General features: G+C 44.1%; 1 protein-coding gene across 1 annotated transcript in view; it reads left to right on the top strand.

The window, feature by feature from the left end:
- TMEM132C (transmembrane protein 132C) overlaps positions 1–20530 on the top strand; it is a 433487-nt gene that overhangs the window by 329528 nt on the left and 83429 nt on the right. Inside the window, exon 4 of the mRNA XM_070475075.1 lies at positions 16312–16495. Coding sequence (XP_070331176.1) covers positions 16312–16495 — 184 coding nt within the window. The remainder of the gene's footprint in view (positions 1–16311; positions 16496–20530) is intronic.

Raw genomic sequence — 20530 nt, 5'->3', positions numbered from 1 at the left:
AAACTGCAAGTTCTGAATGAATTATCAAAGCTCTGCATTTCAACAGTCCACCTCCAGAAATGAGTTCCCTTCTTGTCACGTTTTCTTCAGCTGACTTTGCCTTTCCCAAATCAGTCTAACCAGTTGGATGTGCCTTTGGGGGATGTTACCAATAAGTGGTGCTAAGAAGAACAGAAGTTAGTTTGCAGTATGGCCAGCTGATGCAAACAGCAATGCTCTCCACGGATCTTGAAGCTGGAAGGCCACAACAAAGGAACCTATATTCACTCAACTAATAAAAATTTATTCATGTCCTCCCGTGTTGCCAGACACTATATTTGGCATTGTGGGAAAGGGGACAATAGATAACAAGATGGAGAAAGGGTTTCATCTTAAGAAACTTACATCTCAATGGGGAAGATAGAAACTGAGCAAAGGAAAACCAAATAATACCTTCAATCTTGATAAATGCAATAATGACAGAGTGAAATAAGTCAGAAAAAGAAAAACACATATCATATATTAATATATATAATAACATATACAATCGCATTTAGATCTAGAAAATTGGCGTTGATGAATTTACATGCTGGGCAGGAATAGAGATGCAGATGTAAAGACCAGACTTAACGGACACAGAAGGGGAAGGAGAGGGTGGGATGACCTGCCAAATAGCATAGATGTACATACACTGTGCGTGCGTGCAAAGTCATTTCAGTTGTGTCTGACTCTTGAGATGTGCCATGACCCTATGGACTCTAGCCAGCCAGGCTCCATACATGGGATTCTCCAGATAAGAATACTAGAGTGGATTGCCATGCCCTTCTCCAGGGGATCTTCCTGACCCAGGGATTGAACCCACATCTCTTACATCTCCTGCATTGGCAGGCAGGTTCTTTACCACTAGCGCCACCTGGGAAGCCCACACTCTCATGTATAAAATAGATAGCCAGGGGGAAGTTGCTCTCTAACACAGGGAGCCCAGCCTGGTGCTCTCTGGTAATCTAGAGGAGTGGGATGGGATGGGAGTGGGAGAGAGAGGTTCAAGAGGGAGGAGACATATGTATACTTGTGGCTGATTCACGTTGTTGTATGGAATGACCAACACAATATTGTAAAGTAATTATCCTCCAAATTAAAAAAAAAAATGCAACGATGATACTCTAGTCATGTGACTATTTCCAGAGGATGGATTTTGGAAAATGTCTGTTTCAGTTATGCATCCAAGTGTTTGAAGGTGTTGGTTAAGTGCCAAGAAGGAGGCATCATCCATGCAGAGAGCAGCCAGGGAGAACAGCAGAGACAAAGTGGGAATGAGCTTGGCATATTCGTGGAGCAGACAAGAGTCTCAGTGCAGCCAAAGCATAGGGATCAAGGGAGAGAAGGCAAAAGATGAGCTCAGAGGGGGAGGATGGGTCCAAGGAAAGGACTTCAGGTTATGTTCTACCTGCAGCAGGAAGCCAGGCGGGCTTTTAAGGACGTACATGGCCTTAGGAGGTGTGTATTATAGAAAGACCTCCCTCTGACCCCTGGGAAGAGAACAGGTGGTAGAGAAACAGGAGAGTAGAATCTAGGCACACAGGCAGCCACAATGGTCCAGGAGGAAGATGAAGAGGGCTTGGATTCAGGAGGTCACGGTGAACAGACAGAAGTGAATTGACTCAAGGTGTATTCATAAATAAATTCATTTGTAATTTGTATCATTTTTTTAGGCTCCACATATGAGTATTATCAAATGATATTTGTCTCTGTCTGTCTGACTTCACTCAGGATGAGCGTCTCTAGGTCCATCCAAGTGGCACAAACCAGAAACAGACTCACAGACATGGAAACAAACTTGCAGTTACCAGAGGGGAAAGGGTGCAGGGAGAGAGAAATCAGGAAGCTGGGATTACCATATACACGCTGCTATATATAAAATAGATAATCAGCAAGAACCTTCTGTATAGCACAGGGAACTCTATTCCATACTTTGCAATAACCTCTATGGGAAAGAATCTGAAAAAGCACTGGGCTTTGCTGGTAGCTCAGACAGTAAAGAATCTGCCTGCAATGCAGGGGACGTGGGTTCACTCCCTGGGTTGAGAAGATCCCCTGGAGGAGGGCATGGCAACCCACACCAGTATTCTTGCCTGAAGAATCCTCATGGACAGAGGAGCCTGGTGGGCTACAGTCCACGGGGTCACAAAGAGTCGGACACGACCGAGTGCCTAAACACAGCACAGCATGTATGTATATGTATAACTAAATGACTTTGCTATACCCCTGAAACTAACACGACATTGTAAATCAACTATACTCCAATATAAAATTTAAAAACTGACTTGGTGAAATAAATAAAATGGTAAAAAAAAAAAATGAGAGAGGGATTTGAAGGCAGAGTCAACAGGATTGGTTGAAGGAGTGAGTAGGGGGAGGGAATGTGGGAAAGAGAGAAATCAATCATTGTTTTGTTTGGTGGCTTGAAGGTTAGGAGGGTTATGGTCCCGCTTACCACAGTGGAGAAGATCAATGACCCAAGGATGACAGTGTAGTAAATAAATAATAAAAGCTGTTTAAAGAACTAGAACTCTCAGTATCAAGCAGCACCTTCCTCCTTTTAATCCATGTTCTAAGTGGCTGAAGAAGATGGCAAAGAGAAGCTCCTTATGCTGAGTTGCGTTGCCCCTTCTCTCTGATCTCCCCCACCCACTCCATCAAAGGTACTAATGATTTCCTCTCTCCCTAGCTTCCATCTCCCCCTTCCATGGTGCCCCCCAATCCAGGCCCCATGACCCTTAGGTTATCTCTTCTCCCTCTCCCTGCCCCTCCCGAGCCACTACTTTCTGCTGAACTGCTATTGTTTGTGTGGGAGTCCTGTTGGACGTGGGCTTCCCCTGTGGCTCAGAAGCAATGCAGGAGCCGCAGGAGACATGGGTTCAGTCCCTGGGGCAAGGGGATCCCCAGGAGGAGGGCATGGCAACCCACTTCTGTATTCTTGCCTGGAGAATCCCATGGACAGAGGAAGCTGGTGGGCTATGGCTCATAGGGTCACACAGAGTCAGACGCGGCTGAAACGACTTAGCATTCACGCACATGTTGGGAGTGTACGTCGGCTCTTTGCCTGTTTGAGCTCAGATCTCTTCCCTGCCCTTCCCTCACTCTCTGATCCTCCAAACTATTTGCCAGGATCCCTCACCAACTGAATTATGGTGATGTTTAGGCAGTGGGAGGCACCAGTGAGAGATCGAAATAGGATAGAAGAAAGAAGTCAGGATACTTTGCTGCCCTCCCTGCTTTCCTTGGTGTCTCGGGCAGTGGGTCCTTTGTCTCCTTGGCTCTTCTCTTCTAGGCATTTCCTGACTTGGCTATAGCTCTCCCCCAGTGACCTCGCTCCTGGGGTCACCAGTTTCTTCCTCTGGCCATTAACCCTGGAAGGAGGAGCATCTTTTCCCGTTGATAGTCTCTGACTGCCTCGTCATCTCCCATTTCACCTCTCCGACCCTCCAAAGCCTTGATAACTAGAATTAAATCCCCTTTACAGAATTCCTGTCACAGGCTTGGTTTTCTGACTGCTGACACCAGTGCAAACAGCACCCAGAAGAGTGATGCTTTCTAGAGTCTAGTGGGTGGAGCTTCCTGCAGCACTGGGGAACCCGGGGCGGAGATGAGGGGCCAGGATGCTAGAACCTGGCTTTGCATGTGTGTTTTGGATGGGATTGTGGTCTTGGTGCTTCTGAGTTTGGCACAGGAGTAAGGTCTCTGTATTTGAAACCGTTCCTTAAACACAATATAAGAAGAATTTCTCTTTTTTAACCAGTTTTATTAGGATGTAATTGACATGTGCATGCTAAATGGCTTCAGTCCGACTGTGTGATGCTGTGGACTGTAGCCTGCCAGCCTCCTCTGTGCATGGGATTCTCCAGACAAGAATACTGGAGTGGGTTGTCATGTCCTTCTCCACAGCAGTGTAAAAGTTCAGGGTATACAACATGATAATTTGACTTGCATACATCATGAAACAATGCCCAGAATAGTTTTACTGAACATCCGTCATCTCATATAGATACAACATTAAAGAAGCAGTATATATATATATATATACTTCCTTTTGATGAGAACTCTTAGTATTTACTCTCTTAACTTTCACTTATAACATTCAGTAGCATTAATTATATTTATCATGCTATACCTTACATCCTAGTGTTTATTTATCTTATAACTGGAAGGTTTTTGACTACATTTATTTAATTCTCCTCCCTCAATCCCTGGCAGAATAATTCTACTTACCTCTGGTTTCACATGGGGATAACCTTGGAAGCTTTATTAGGGAAAAAATTATATCCATGCACACCACAGACCATCTGAAGAGAAGAGAGGAAGGTTTTTGAAAAGCACTGGTGTTTTGGAGTAGCTCACCAAGTTAATCTGACATGCAGCTGGGGTTGAGGACATTACATAGAATAGTAGAGATTGTGAGTATAAATTCTTTCAGAATGAGGATAAGATGGGCCCCAAAACCAGAGAGAAGTGGTAGAGTGAGAATCAGACTACCTTCTCAACTCAGCTGGAATCCCACCTGCTTAGAAGATGCCAGGGCAGCGGGATGCTACAGAGGGGAACGGGGACCAGAGCAAAGCAGCCCCAAGACATGCCACATCTGGTCAATCTTCTCCCTGTGTCTTTAACCAAATAAATGAGGAATTTATCAGAGGTTGTAGGAACACTCACGGAGGTCTCTGAGCCACTGTGGACCACATCACATTCACTTGCGTATCTCAAGTACCAAAGCACATGCCTGGCACAAGAAGGGGCTTGCTAAGTGCTTGACGGATGGACGAATGGACAGACAGGTTGGGTGGTGAGTGGACCATGCTCCTATTTTCTATTTGAAAAATAAAACTTTCCTTTATCCTCTCTAGTCCTTTTAGTCTTGGCTGTTCATGCTGCCACAGAGACCCTCAGCTCATCAATTACAGACATTAACTGTAAATTATACTTTTGCATAGTTAATTCAGCCTCTTCATTATGTATTTAGTGGTGCTCAGCAGGCATAAAATTCAATAGCAAGCTTTGGAGCGGATCCAATTTCTGTCTTCTGTGGTATTTGGAAAAGTCGAACTTTTAGTAGTGGACTTTGGAGCGTGTCTTTCCTGGAAGAGCTCCAATGGGCTCTGCTTTTCGCTTCTCTCTTGGAAGGAGTTCAACCCTTCTGGGAAGGCTGATAGCTTCAAAGGCTGCATCTCCCCTCCTCTTCAACTAAGTGGGGACTCCTACTCCCTTCTTGGGTCGAAATGAATTTTAACCTGACTAGTGGAAGGAAAGAAGAGTGTGAATATCAGGGAACCTGGCTTGGGGAGCATCACTCATTCATTATTCATTCACCAAATATTTATTGAGCTTCTCCTGAGGGTCAGCGCCATGATGTATCACAAGGATATCACAGCAAACAGTGCAGTGTCCTTGCTCTCGTGGAGTTCACAGTGGAGAAAGGGTAGAGGGGCGGATGGTGAGGGACCCAATGCATATAAATGTAGAAAGCATTGTGTGATGATGTAGATAAAGTGGCTGGCTGAGCCGTGGATAACAGGATGAAGATAGTTGATGAGTGAACCTCAGTGATGTCTGGGGAGAAGCAGGTGAAAGGCACTGAGGTGGAGGGAAGCTTGGTGGCTTTGAGTGGAATAAACTAGAGAGAAAATGGTAGAGAAGGAAATTGGTGCAATAGTGAAGAGAGAGAGGCATTGTATTATCAGGATCTGGGAGACAAAAGTGTTGCTGATCCGAGGACCAGGCTAGAATGGTCCCTCAAAAAACACTTACTCTGGGACTTCCCTGGTGGTCCAGCAGTTAGGAATCCACCTGCCAACTCAGGGGACATAGGTTTGAATCTCTGGTCTGGGAAGATCCGACATGCTACAGGACATCTGAGTCCACATGCCACAATTACTGAGCCGTCTCTTTAGAGTCTGTGCTCCCCAATGAAGTGAACAGTAACCCCCATTTGCCAAACTAGGGAAAGACTGCATGCAGCAACAAAGACCCAGCAGAGCCAAAATAAATTTAGAAAGCACTTGCTCTGCAATATTTAACTTTCACTAACAAATGAAGCAGGTGTGTTTCCAACCTACAAATCCATTGTGCAAACTGAATATATATGTATGTGTGCATATATACACAACTCTATTTCTCTATCTGTCAATGCATCCAAGGTCTGCCTAAAGCCCGCATTCTACCTGGAGGCAAAAAAATTAATGTGGTTGATTTCAAGTCTGCTAAGGCATTTCAGGTTTAAACTCAAAGATAGTCTTTCAAGGTCTGCCCCATTTTATTCAAAATTGACCCAGGTGGGAAGGATGATGGCTTTGAACTGTGAGGGAACCTTAGGTCTTCAGATAATCTGGCTGATAGTTTCATCTACAGTAATGCTATCTGGTGTTGGGATGTGGTCATGGTTCAGTGCTGATGTTCATGAGGTTTCCATGTTTCTGCCTAGTCTCTGAGTGTGTTTTCCATGACATCTTTTCCTGCAAGGTACTAACTTCAGTAACCGTGCCTGGAACCAGGTGAAAATTCCATTGCTTTCATGTACTTCTCAGACCTTAGGAGGCTGGGAAGTGGGGTAGACTCTTTCTCAGGTCCTCCCTGCCCCTGGCATCTTGAGATAATCCTATTTGACTTCTGCTGTACCCTGCTGGAAACATACACGTAGATGCCAGGGTCCCTTGGGAATCAAGTGAAAGACTTGTATCAGTCAGTGCCATCCTGTGTTATCCACTGCTGTGTAACAAACAGTCCCAAATTTACCATCTTGAAACATCTATTATTTCTCAGTAAATGGGAATTTCTGGGCAATTCCTCTGTTGGTTTTTCCTAGGCACTTTTATGGAGCTATATTTATCTGATAGAATAGTTTGGGGGTGGGATAACTGGACATCTGTCTCTCCACATGATCTTGTATCTGGGCATCTTCATGGCCTGATTGGACCCAAGGGATGGACTCAGTGCTTTCCCTGTAGAGTAAGGACCAGCATGGTAGCACCAGCAAGCCAACCAGGTGCTAAAGAGCCCTAAGAGTCTGCTGTGCAGTGTGTAGGTCCAGGGTTATTCCACGTGCATCTCTGAGGCTCTCTTAGCAGCTGCACTTCCCAAAGTATAACCCAAATTTAGCTAAAATTTCAGCAGCTTGAGAAATAATATTTCACACATTCCTCATATATTGGGTCCCTGTAAGCCTCAGGTTCCACGGCAAGGAAAAGAGTAGCCAGCAGGAGTGTGTAACCACAACTGAACCTTCAACTGTGTGGCCAAGGGCTCCGTGGAGCCCTAGTGGGAGAGTTCCACACAGTTGGTGTCTAGAAGAACTAGAACCTTCCATGCTCTTTCTCTCCACCTAGCAAGGGCACCACCTGGTCCATGCTTTTATTTGGCTTACCTATGATCTGTCTCACCAACTCATTTCTTTTTTTTTTTTTTAATTTTTTAAAGATTTTTTTGGATGCAGATCATTTTTGACATCTTTATTGAATTTGTTGCAAATTTGTTGAATTTGTTCTGTGTTATGTTTGGGATTTGGGGCCAAGAAGCATATAGGATCTTAGCTCCCAGACCAGGGATTGAGCCCACACCCCTTGCATTGGAAGGTGAAATCTTAACCACTGGACTGCCAGGGAAGTCCACATTTCTTTTAGTAATCATGTTAGAGACATTACTCATGTCTCCAGGGTCAGTGTGAGGCTCATATCCAGAACTTTGATTCCAAAAATCATGTGCTCACGCTCACCCACCGTACTGAAGAAAGAAAAACAAGTGACAGGATCTACTCTAGTCAAATTCAAGGGCACAGAAGGATCCATACTGGCTGCCTGGGAAAGATGCTTAGACCAGGACCCAGGGACCTCAGAGAAGGTCTTATCTTTGCCCATCTGCTGTGTTCAGCAAATCCCAGGACACATGGCCTTATGAGGACAAAGATATACAAGTCCAGTGAGGTTATTGAACAGGAGAAATACGGTAGCTATAACAAGAGCTACCATTTGATGGATAGTTGCTATTGTATGTATTCAGCTCTGCACATGTTCTACCTTTTATCCTTGCAACAGCCTCATAAGGGTGGCTTAAGATAGATCAAGAAACCAATCTTCCTACTGGTGAAGTTAAGGATTCTTCAACTTTGCTGCATATTAGAATCACCTGGGGGTTTCCCTGTGGCTCAGTGGTAAAGAATCCACCTGCAATGCAGGAGACCAGGGAAACACAGGTTCGATCCCTGGATCAGGAAGATCCCCTGAAGGAGGAAATGGAAACCCACTCCAGTATTCTTGCTGCAAAATCCCATGGACAGAGGAGCCTGCAGACTGTGTAGTCCATAGGGTCACGAAGAGTCGGACATGACTGAGCATGCATGTGCTGACTGAGAATCGCCTGGGAAGTCCTTAAGAATCGCAGTTCCCAGGTTCTGTTGCAGGCCAGTGAAAGAAGATCCTTGGTGTGGGACCCAGACCTTAGAATTGGTTAAAGCCCCTTCGCCAAATAATAACAGATTATCATCGCAGTTGAGAACTAGTGCGTTTGTTAGTTCCCATATGGGCTCATTAATGTCCCATGTCACACCCCTTCTAAAGAGCAGTCAGAATGCACACCCAAGTGTGTCTTATTTCAGAGTCCATTGTTGAAACACCTGTCCAGTACAATTGCTGTGTAGACACTAGGAAGCAAAAAAATAATAATGTTAATCATAACCATTTAGGAGCAAAATGCTTGGTGATCACAGAGGGAGAGAGCCCTTTTTGGTGGAGCAGTAATGTTCAATCTCGACCACACATTAAAATCACCTGAGCTCTAACAGTACTACCATCTGAATGACATCTCTTGAAATTCTGATTCCATTGGTCCAGGGTAGACCTGGGTATTGTTATTTTTTTTTAATCTCCCTGGATGATCATAACATTCAGCAAAGGTTGAGACCCCTCGTTTTATAGAAAGGGAAGACTCAGGTTACTTCCTTAGGGTTGCAATTCTCCTTTGAAGCAATGTCATTGCATCAATATGATTTGCAGTATTCTCTTCCCTCATCCTTCTACATTTGCCTGCTCCTATAAATTTTTAGGCTGTAGGGACTGGGATAGAGAGAAGGGAAAAGAATTTAAGTCTGAGCTCAGTCTAATCCAAGGGTGTCTGGAAACAGGGCAACTTTCAACAGCTTTTCCCCTGCCTCTGCCCTTCATCATTATCCTGCATTCTGATTTCTGCCTTGTATGCTAATTGCAGGGAACAGGAATGGAAGACATGACTCTCTCAATAACAGATCAAATCCTTTCTCACTGTCCTGATATATTGGATTAGGGCATGTTATCTCAGCTCAGCCAATCAGATATCCCCACTCAGCACTTTGAATATGGGATTAGTGATGCAAAGCACCAAGGACAGTAGAAAATCCATTTTGGCATCAGAAGTGGTGTCCCATCTAGAGATGGTTTTGTCCAAGTTTCTCATTATCTTTCTTATTATCTCATTATCTACTTTCCTCTTCTCTCACCTATTCTCCATGTGTTTTTTCCCCATACTTCCTAGTAATTTTGAGACATGTGTTAAGTTCCCTTTTCTTTGTCTGTCAGCCCAAGGTGTTTTCTGTTACTTGGAACTTGCAGCCAAATATACTTCAGCACTATGGAGAGCTCCCAGAGATCATCAGGGCATTCATGTGGATGGTGGGGTCAATGGAACTATCTAATAAAGCCTTTCCCAGAGGGGATGTATGTGTCCTTTACCTTCATGAAATACACATGAAGTAAAATGAATAAAACAAAGCCTGAGCCAAATTATTCTGTTCTCCAGGAGCTGCTTCCCTATAGTAAGGTTGATTTCTTCATTTTGTTAGTCTCATTTCTTTCTTCGGTCATTCAGCTGTCAAGATTGGCTGATGGCTTTGAAGCTGAAATTCCTTACACCCTATCGTGGGAGCTAAAGTCCTTTTGGCTTCTTAAGATACACCAAGACTTCATTTTCTTACAAGATAGAGTTCAATAACTAAGAGGTTTGGTAAATTGGGTTTCCAGTAGTCCAAACTTTATTGTGACTGTTGGGGGAATTTATCTGTTTTTTAGTAAGAGCTGTTTTTTAAGCCAATTTTGAAAATTTCTTTCAAGAGTCACTGTAGTAAATCTACACTATTGATTTTGCAAGTGGTCGTTCTTGGTCACTCTCTGGAGTCAGTTGAATGTTTAAATTTCTCTCTTTATTACTCCAACGATATCCTAAGCCCCATATAGGCTGGCATAAAGGGTTCTTGGTTCCTCCGAGGCAAAAGCTTAAAAATTTTGGCTGGCTCAGAGAGAGGAGGAAAACACAGCCACAGACAGAATTGCAGACAGATTTCTTTTCTTGGCCCCATCTGCTAGCAAAATGGATCATACCATGGCATCGTGTCTGACAGGAATAGCTACTGAGTAAATGCACTGTATACAAATCCGAAGAGATTCCAGTTCATGATGAATGGCAGAGAATCAACATCTGTAGTCTGACTTGTTCTCAGGGAACTCCTAGACCAGCCCTACAGGGGCATGTTGTTTTGTTTTGTTTTTTGGCTGTGCTGGATCTTTTTTGCAGCACACGGGCTCTAGAGTTCTTGGACTCAATAACTGTGGTATGTAGGCCGCTCTAATTGTGGCATCTGGGCTGAGTTACCCCCACAGCATGTGGGGTCTTAATTGCTGGAGCAGTGACTGAACCTGTGTCCTCTGCACTGGAAGGCAGATTCTTTTTTTTTTTTTTTTTTAACAACATTGCAGTGGTTTTTGTCATACATTGACGTGAATCAGCCATGGAGTTACATGTATTCCCCATCCCAATCCCCCCTCCCTCCTCCCTCTCCACCCGATCCCTCTGGGTCTTCCCAGTGCACCAGGCCCGAGCACTTGTCTCATGCATCCAACCTGGGCTGGTGATCTGTTTCACCCTAGATAATATACATGTTTCGATGCTGTTCTCTTGAAACATCCCACCCTCGCCTTCTCCCACAGAGTCCAAAAGTCTGTTCTATACATCTGAGTCTCTTTTTCTGTTTTGCATATAAGGTTATCATTACCATCTTTCTAAATTCCATATATATGTGTTAGTATGCTGTAATGTTCTTTATCTTTCTGGCTTACTTCACTCTGTATAATGGGCTCCAGTTTCATCCATCTCATTAGAGCTGATTCAAATGAATTCTTTTTAACGGCTGAGTAATATTCCATGGTGTATATATCCCCACAGCTTCCTTATCCATTCGTCTGCTGATGGGCATCTAGGTTGCTTCCATGTCCTGGCTATTATAAACAGTGCTGTGATGAACATTGGGGTGCATGTGTCTCTTTCAGATCTGGTTTCCTCGGTGTGTATGCACAGAAGTGGGATTTCTGGGTCATATGGCAGTTCTATTCCCAGTTTTTTAAGAAATCTCCACACTGTTCTCCATAGCGGCTGTACTAGTTTGCATTCCCACCAACAGTCTAAGAGGGTTCCCTTTTCTCCACACCCTTTCCAGCATTTATTGCTTGTAGACTTTTGGATAGCAGCCATCCTGACTGGCGTGTAATGGTACCTTATTGTGGTTTTGATTTACATTTCTCTGATAATGAGTGATGTTGAGCATCTTTTCATATGTTTGTTAGCCATCTGTATGTCTTCTTTGGAGAAATGTCTGTTGAGTTCTTTGGCCCATTTTTTTATTGGGTCATTTATTTTTCTGGAATTGAGCTGCAGGATTTGCTTGTATATTTTTGAGATTAATCCTTTGTCTGTTGTTTCATTTGCTATTATTTTCTCCCAATCTGAGGGCTGTCTTTTCACCTTGCTTATAGTTTCCTTTGTTGTGCAAAAGCTTTTAAGAATACTATAAAACACTGATGAAAGAAATCAAAGAGGACACAAACAGATGGAGGAACATACCGTGTTCATGGATTGGAAGAATCAGTATTGTCAAAATGGCTATACTACCCAAAGCAATCTTTAGATTCAATGCAATCCCTATCAAGCTACCAACGGTATTTTTCACAGAACTAGAACAAATAATTTCACAATTTGTATGGAAATACAAAAAACCTCGAATAGCCAAAGTAATCTTGAGAAAGAAGAATGGAACTGGAGGACTCAACCTGCCTGACTTCAGACTATACTACAAAGCCACAGTCATCAAGACAGCATGGTACTGGCACAAAGACAGAAATATAGATCAATGGAACAGAATAGAAAGTCCAGAGATAAATCCACGAACCTATGGACACCTTATCTTCGACAAAGGAGGCAAGGATATACAATGGAAAAAAGACAACCTCTTTAACAAGTGGTGCTGGGAAAACTGGTCAACCACTTGTAAAAGAATGAAACTAGAACACTTTCTAACACCATACACAAAAATAAACTCAAAATGGATTAAAGATCTAAATGTAAGACCAGAAACTATAAAACTCCTAGAGGAGAACATAGACAAAACACTCTCTGACATAAATCACAGCAGGATCCTCTATGACCCACCTCCCAGAATATTGGAAATAAAAGCAAAAATAAACAAATGGGACCTAATTAAACTTAAAAGCTTTTGGAAGGCAGATTCTTAACCCCTAGACCACCAGGGAAGTTCTTAAAGGGGTATGTTTTAAAGGTGGCTTTAGACCAAATCTAAGGTCACAGAGAATGAACATAGTGTCAAATCCTGCTAAAAACAGGAAGAACTCACATTTATTGATGTTTCATAGTGTTAAGTTCTGTTCTAAGTGCCTGAGACATATTTGCTCATTTATTTAATCCTCATCTCAACTCCATGAAAGAGAAAGGATTTGAGTTCCCGCTTGCCAACTAGGGGAAAGAGGGTAGAGTTGCCCAAAGTAACCCAGTCAGTAACAGGTGATGCCAGTAACAGGTGACCTTTTGACCTTAAGCTCAAAACATCTGTTTGGCAGGTGACAGCATATGGGTCATGACACTGGCTATGTTCCCCTGAAAGAGTCATGGGTCATCTTCTATGGGTTCTACTCTCTACATCTTGGAGTCACGGATTCTATTCTCTCCTTCCGTTTCCCAGTTCCTTTCTTTTTCATTCTTCAATAAAATACTTCTTCGGACTTCCCTGGTGGTCCAGTGGTTAACAGTCCACCCTCTAGTGCTGGGGACGTGGGTTCCATCCTTGGTTAGGGAATTAAGATCGCACATGCCATGAGGCAGCTAAGCTCTCTCGCTGCAACTACTGAGCCCATGGGCCACAATTAGAGAGATACCTAAAGGCTGCTATGAAAGAGCCCACATGCTCAAACTAAGACCCAATGCTGTCAAAAATAAAAATTAAAATAAATAAATATTTAGTAAAATAAACTACTCCTTGGATGCCCAATATTTACATGTCACTGAATCTGCTTTAGCCGTAGTAGGAGTGAGATGGAGGAGAGGAGTGTCTTAAGGACCAATTTCAGCCCCATAGCCAGCTTCATCAGTTCCCCTGGGTATACACTAAGTGTCCCATGGACCACAGTTTGGAAATCACCACACTGCATCACATTTTGGTCAGGGGGTCTTCCCCCTCAAAGACAGAGATAAGTTAAAGGCACATTGCTAACTCTCCAACATTATTCTCAGTGTAAGCGTTTCTTCAGGGCCACAATAGGATCTTTGGACAACTGGATTTTGGCCACTGCTATACTCAAGAAAGTGAATTTTGTTGAATAGTCTGTCAAATGACCAACAGCTGTGTCCCCAGCAAGCACAGCCAGTGGCCAGCTCTTCTGAAGATAAGGAGATACCAAGGATGAGTGTTCTTGCTAAGAAGGCAAGGTGAAAACCCCTGAAATGAGAGATGTCTTTAGCCCAGTGAAAGGAGAGGCTGGTGAGAGTGTGCGAGAAGGATGTCTAGAAGTTGAGCAGACCCAGATCCCTGCAGGCCTTACCTGCTGAACCAAGAACACCAAGCGGTCTCCGAGTTTGGAAACACTCCACATTCCAGACACGTCTCGCTCATTTTCCCAGGCAAATAATTCACCCTTGAAAAAAAAAGTTTGTTTATTTGTCTGTGCAAAGTCTTAGCTGTGGCACTCAAGATCTTCAGTCTTCCTTTTGGCATGTGGGATCTCCAGTTGTGGCAGGCAAACTCTTAGTTGCAGCATGTAGGATCTAGTTTTCTGACCAGGAATCTAAGCTGGGCCTCCTCCACTGGGCACTCAGAGTCTTAGCCATGAGACCACCAGGGAAGTCCCAGTAATCACCCTTGATGTTGTACAGACCATGACCTGAGGTTCCAGACACTGGGTTTGTTTTCCCTCCCAAAGGGATAGCCAGCATCTCAGAAATTGCTATCCTCCGGTCCCCTCTTCCGGCCCAGAGTACTGGAAGGGAGATTCAGGAGTCCTGCCAGGTGCTTTGGTTGGCACAACAACCTTGCTATTAACCTCTCATCCCAGCTGCTGAGCAGGGCTAAGGGTAACAGAGTGAGGAACACACTTTCTGGCTGTTGGGCAAGCTGTGAAGATTGAGTACGTGCATCCTTAACTGATGATCATCCCCAGCAAAGGGAAGGGTTCTCCACCTCTCTTGACAGTGGTACCAGCACATGTTTGAGATACAGTGTTACCATCTTTAGTGTTTCTTTCTTGATGTGCCATGGAAAACCCCCCTCAATTCACCTGAAAGCACAAGGCATGCCCAGTAGCTGCCACCTGAGAAAAGTGCTAACTATTGTCCCACCACTCACAACAATATTCAGCCCAGAGGCAAAGAGTACTGGGGGTACCTCAGCCTGGCTTCAGGGCTTTCCAGGTAACTCAGTGGCAAAGAATCCACCTGCCAGTGCAGGAAACCCAGTTTCCATCCCAGGGTCAGGAAGATCACCTGGAGAAAGAAGTGGCTACCCACTTCGGTATTCTTGCCTGGGAAATCCCATGGACAGAGAAGCCTGGTGGGCTATAGTCCATGGAGTCACAAAAAAGTCAGAAAAATCTCCCTGGCCCACCCTACAAACCCAGCTATATGCCTGGTATACCCTTCTTTCTTGTTTCCACCAATATTGATTCTTTTGATTCAGTAGCTCCAGAAAACCTCTCCCATTCTCCCTTCTCTAACCTCCTAAAACAAGGGCTGGCAAACTTTTCCAGGAAAGGTCCAGATAATGAATACTTTGGGCTCCTAAGGATATATGTTACCTGAGATACTTACTCAATCATGTGCTCATAACACAAAAACAGCCAGAGACAAAACACAAACCAGTAGGCAGGGCTGTGTTCCAAAGAAACTATTTGCAAAGAAACAGGCAGCAGGCTGGATTTGGCTGACAGTCCACAGTTTGCCCATCTTTGCCTGGGAGAAACTCTCCTGGTGTCTTGTAATTCCATACCCAACTCCCCAGCTGAATTAGAGAAGAATGTTGCTGAGATCACAGAGCTGGGAATTGGAAGACGTGGTTCACTCTCTGTCTTGTTCTAACTCATGTACGACTCTTTGCAACCTCATGGACTGGTGCATGCCGGACTCCTCTGTCTTCTGCTATCTCCCAGGGTTTGCTCAGATTCATGTAGGTGGCTCAGTGGTAAAGAATCCTCCTGCCAATGCAGGAAACATGGGTTTGATCCCTGAATTAGGAAGAACTCCTGGAGAAGGAAATGGCAACCCACTCCAATACTGTTGGCTGGGAAATCCCATGGACAGAGTAAACATTTTGAGTAAAGGGCCAGATAATGAATGTTTTAGGCCTTAGCCTGGTGGGCTATAGTCCATGGGGTCACAAAAGGGTCAAACACAGTGACTAAAACAAAAACAACAACAATGGAAACCAGGTAATGGATCTAAAATAATTAAATCTATGGGAGATGCTACATTCAGCTTTTTCCGCCTCTAACTAGCTGTGTGGTTGTGCACAAGTGATTTATACTACTTGGGCCTTCATTCTGTCATGTGAAAAATAAGATCTTTGTACTGTTGGCCATTTCCGAAGCATCAGAATTGCTTGGACAAGCTTGCTAAAAATACATATGAAAGGAAAAAGTGAAAGTGTTAGTCCCTCAGTCATGTCCATCTCTTTGCAACTCCATAGACTGTAGCCTGCCAGGCTCCTCTGTTCATAGAAATTCCCAGGCAAGAATACTGGAGTGGGTAGCCATTCCCTTCTCCAGGAGATCTTCCTGACTCAGGGCTCGAAATCTGGTCTACTGCACTGCAGGTAGATCCTGAACCACCAGGGAAGCCATGTCAAGCCCCTGGTGCTATGCCTGAAAGGCATTTTCCTTGTCCTTATATTCTAGTTATAATTGTGAGGGAGTGAGCCAAAGGGATTGAAAGGTTTTGCCACCGAACAAAGTCAACTTAAAGCTCTTTTCCTTTGCTGTCTTCCAGAAGCAGCAGTTTATTCAATGAGGTCGTGCAGATGAACTTTGAAATCGCCAGCTTCAGCAGCCTCTCGGGGAGCCAGCCCATCACCTGGCAAGTGGAATACCCACGGAGGGGGACCACGGACATCGCGGTGTCAGAGATCTTCATCAGCCAGAAGGACCTGGTTGGCATCGTGCCCTTGGCCATGGTAAGACTTTCGTGAGCATGGATGCACCTGCGTTCAGCTGTCTGATTGCACCTTGGCGGCCTTCTTAGCTTTCCCAGGATGTTGGATGCAGTTGTTTTATGGGATGTTTGCATTCAAAGTTTTCCATCTTCCTACCCGCTTCGAAGTTGCTACTTTTCATTAATCCAGCCTTTTTCAACTTCAGCTAATTTTATACTGGTTTTATGACATTTGCCATTTCCCTGTGCCAGATGTATAGTGTTTACTTACTTTTTCTTCTCAAAGTCTACACCAGTTCTTTTTATTTCTGTTCCCCTTTTATAAGGAAACTTTAAACCACTACTTTTATTATTAGGATGAGTGTGGTTTGCTGCTGCTGTAAACCACCCCTAAATCTTAGGTTCCTCATGCAACCTAGGTTGTTCTTGCCTATACCACATGGCTTAGATGATAGGGGGGCTCTGTTCCAGGCAGTCCTTCTGGGATCTAGGCTGATGGATATGTCATCATCTTGCAGCTCAAACGTCTGTAACAACATGGCCTTCTTGGAGGCAAAGACAGAGGAACAGTCTGAGTCACATGCAAGCTCTTTTAAGCAATGGCCAACAAATTACAAGTGACACTTTTACACACATCCTTGGACAGAAGGAGTCTTCTTGGCCCCATCGGATTTCAAGAGGGCTGGGAAACATAGGTGCAGAGGAAAAGTTAGATGACTACCCTGGCCTCTGTCTCACTGCACAAGAAATCAACATGTAATTGACACAAATAGAACACAGCACAAATACAGTACATTCAAATCCCTGTTGCCAACTTCCCTGTACAGCTGGAAATGAGGAAGGGAGAGAGAGAATGGTAAGGGTCTAGATGGATCACTCACCCGCGTCTGCCAAGCCCAGAAACTATTCTCAAGAGCCATTCCTGGGCTTGTGCATAAGTGTTAAGACCCCCTTTTAGGAGAGGTAAAGAGGATGGCATTTCAAAGGCATGGGGAAAGTGTTCTGAAGTGTAGCTCCAACTGTTTTTGCCAGAATTCACTTTCACGGACATGGAGTCTGGTGTGGATGTTCAAAAACTAATTTCTGTTCCGCTTTAGTGGCTCAGAGAGTAAAGAATCTGCCTGCCATGTGTGAGACCCTTTACCTGTCCCTGGGTTGAGAAGATCCCCTGGAGAAGGAAATTGCAATCCACTTCAGTATTCTTGCCTGGAGAATTCCATGGACAGAGGAATTCCACGGACTGTAGTCTATGTGGTTTCAAAGAGTCGGACACAACTGAGCAAGTAATTGCATTAGAAACTGGAATGAGCAGGCTTGATTGACACCAGGTTAAGAAATATATCAATTAGAATTCTTTGAGTTACATGTGACAGAAAAGCCAACTCAAATTGGCTTAAGCATGATGAATTCACCAGCTCAGGTAACTTAAAAAGTCTGGAAAAGTGTTTCTCAGATGTTAACCTGCATATAGGTCACCTGATGATTCTCCTTAGATGCAAATTCTCATTTAGGAGGTCAGGGTTGGGTATTTTGTTAAAGCTCCTAAGTTATGCCAGTGCTTCTGGTCAGTGGAGCACAGGTTGAATATCAAGTATGGAGTGTGTGTGTGAGTGTGTGTGTGCAAATGATGTCATCATGGAAGGTGGCTCCTTGTCGCCTCTCAGCTTTGTGCTCTTCTTGGCTAGAATCAGTGTCCAAGAGACTCTGTCCCTAAGGTGGCCCCTGGTAGTGCCATGCTGATATATTCACAGCATCGTATCCAACAGGAAAAGAGTGAAAACTCATTGCCAGTCACTCAAGCAAATTCTTAGGACTGGCTCTGATTGGAACTGATTGGCTGGCTTGGGTCATGTATCCAACCTGGGAAGCCAATCCTGGAAGCCAAACAAAAATGTGATACTCTTATTGGCCTGGCCTGGGGAACACACACACACCCGTCCCCACCGCCCCCTGGAGCTTGTTTGGAATCAGACTAAGAGCTGGTAGGCATGGGGCATGATGGGAAAATCTGATTCCACTAAAAGGAGGAATGGATGCTAGTCAGACATACCCATAGGAGGTATTCTATACCACAGACTTCTCTTGACTTTTCATGTCCTAGAAAAGGCCTCAACAATCTATAGCCCATGGGCTAAATTCAACTTCTGCCTGTTTTTGTGCATCACGCAAGCTAGGAATGACTTTTTCATTTTCAAATAGCTACATTCTAAATGGTTATATAAGTAGTTTGTTAATTTACTCAGTTTTGCCTCTTGGCTCACAAACCCTAAAATGTTTTCTGTCTAGCCCTTTAGAGAGAAGATTTGCAGCCCTATGTTAACATAAATTATAGCCTATTAGTGCCTCGTTTTTACTCTATTTCAAAAAGATAAGACATCCAGATACTGTGAAAAGTAAAGTCATTATTAGGCTATGAGATATTATTTTGGCCACAAGAAACCCCTGTTTGAAGCAAGGTATTACTATTGTTGTTATTGCAATTTTGTAATACCTTTAAGGTAAAATGAAATGATGACTTACACACCCAGAATCCTATTGTTTGCAAATAGCTGTAAAAGAATTAAAACTGGGTGCATCCAAGTGATCATGGAGTGGCTGACCACACAGAGTTCAGAGTTCTGATGGCTGGATTTGAACTCATGTGATGTCATCATTTTTCTTCCCCTCAAATGTACAATTTAACCTCAACTCTGCAAAGAGATGTGTATAATTAGGAACCGTATTAGCAAGAGGAGTATAATAGCATCAATTTGGAGGAATTTCTGTTCTCTTATTTTCTGTGTTTTCCAAGTTTATTCTAGAACAAGCTTTAGTACATTAATAGGGAGCCGAAATAGAAATTTTTATTTGGAAGAAAGTAGCAAATTAAACTGCAGCTTGACTGGAAGATAAGACATAAAAAAAAAAAAAAACTGAATAAGAGGCAAATCTTTAGGTCACCTTTAGCAGCCAGTGAGGCAATGGGTTAGTCTTTGAAAAAAATGAATTCCCCCAATTGTTGCTCATTTTAAAGAAAAGCAAACTGCAGAAAGGCAAAATAGATGATTACTGAATCAGAAATGGGCCTCTTTGGGGAAGTTCTCTTGGAATCAGGCCTTCCCAAGCCCCTTCCTAAACCCAGGAGAAAAGCCATGAGTCCATTGATGAGATTCTCAGTGACCTTCTGTCTCACTTAGCAGCAGCTTCTAACTCCCCGTGAATAAATGAGATGGAAGGAGCAGAGGACAGGGCCCTCAACTCTCTAGCAGACTGATCCTTCCAGGAAGGAGCCGCCTGAATCACACTGCCCACCCCTTGCAGCATCTTAAGTCCAGAATTTGGCCCTACAAAGCCTTCTTTTGTCCACCCCACTGTCACTTACTTACTCAGCGATGTGACCCTCTCTGTGCGGGGGGCAGGAAAGCTTCTGGGTCCAGTTCCATGGGCTTCGACCATCTCCCACCCCTCCAGTTCTGCCCGCCCAAAGTGCTAACATCAGCTGGGGCAGGAGACGGGGAGGGGTCTGGCTGCGGAGACCAGGACCAAAGGCTGTCCGGGGCAGTCTGGCACTGGCACAGACTGGGAACTGGGGCCGTAGATTTAGTTCTTGGGCTTCTGTTCTTCTTTGACGTAAGAAAAAAGTACTCACGTGTCTAGTTGAGACCCCATGAGCAGAGGCCAGGCGCAGACCTCCTGTGGCAGTTTCTGCAACTTGGCAGCAGACATGTAGAGATGCTGGTCTCTTTTCAGGATAAAGAGATGCAGAATCCACTTGACCTCACCCTGAGCTCTTATGATGTGCGGACATTGGGTGTACATTGCAGTCCATCCTGAGGAGTCAGCAGTAAACAGACAGGTCTTTCACTCGGAGGACTGACACTCAGTGGGGCTTGTGGGGTGAGAGGGCCAACAGACAGCAAATAAGAAGCTATTTCTTAAGTGCTAAGACCAGTCATGAGAAGATGAATGGTGATATATGAAGATACATGAAGATGAATAAGGCTGGACAAGGGAATGGTGTGTAACCATTTCCCAGTTCTGTTCACATCTCAAAGTTTCTCCCTGCAGTTTATTTAAA

Source organism: Odocoileus virginianus, chromosome 12, assembly GCF_023699985.2.
Source record: "Odocoileus virginianus isolate 20LAN1187 ecotype Illinois chromosome 12, Ovbor_1.2, whole genome shotgun sequence".
Taxonomy (NCBI): domain Eukaryota; kingdom Metazoa; phylum Chordata; class Mammalia; order Artiodactyla; family Cervidae; genus Odocoileus; species Odocoileus virginianus.
This window is presented reverse-complemented; position numbering and strand designations above follow the sequence as displayed.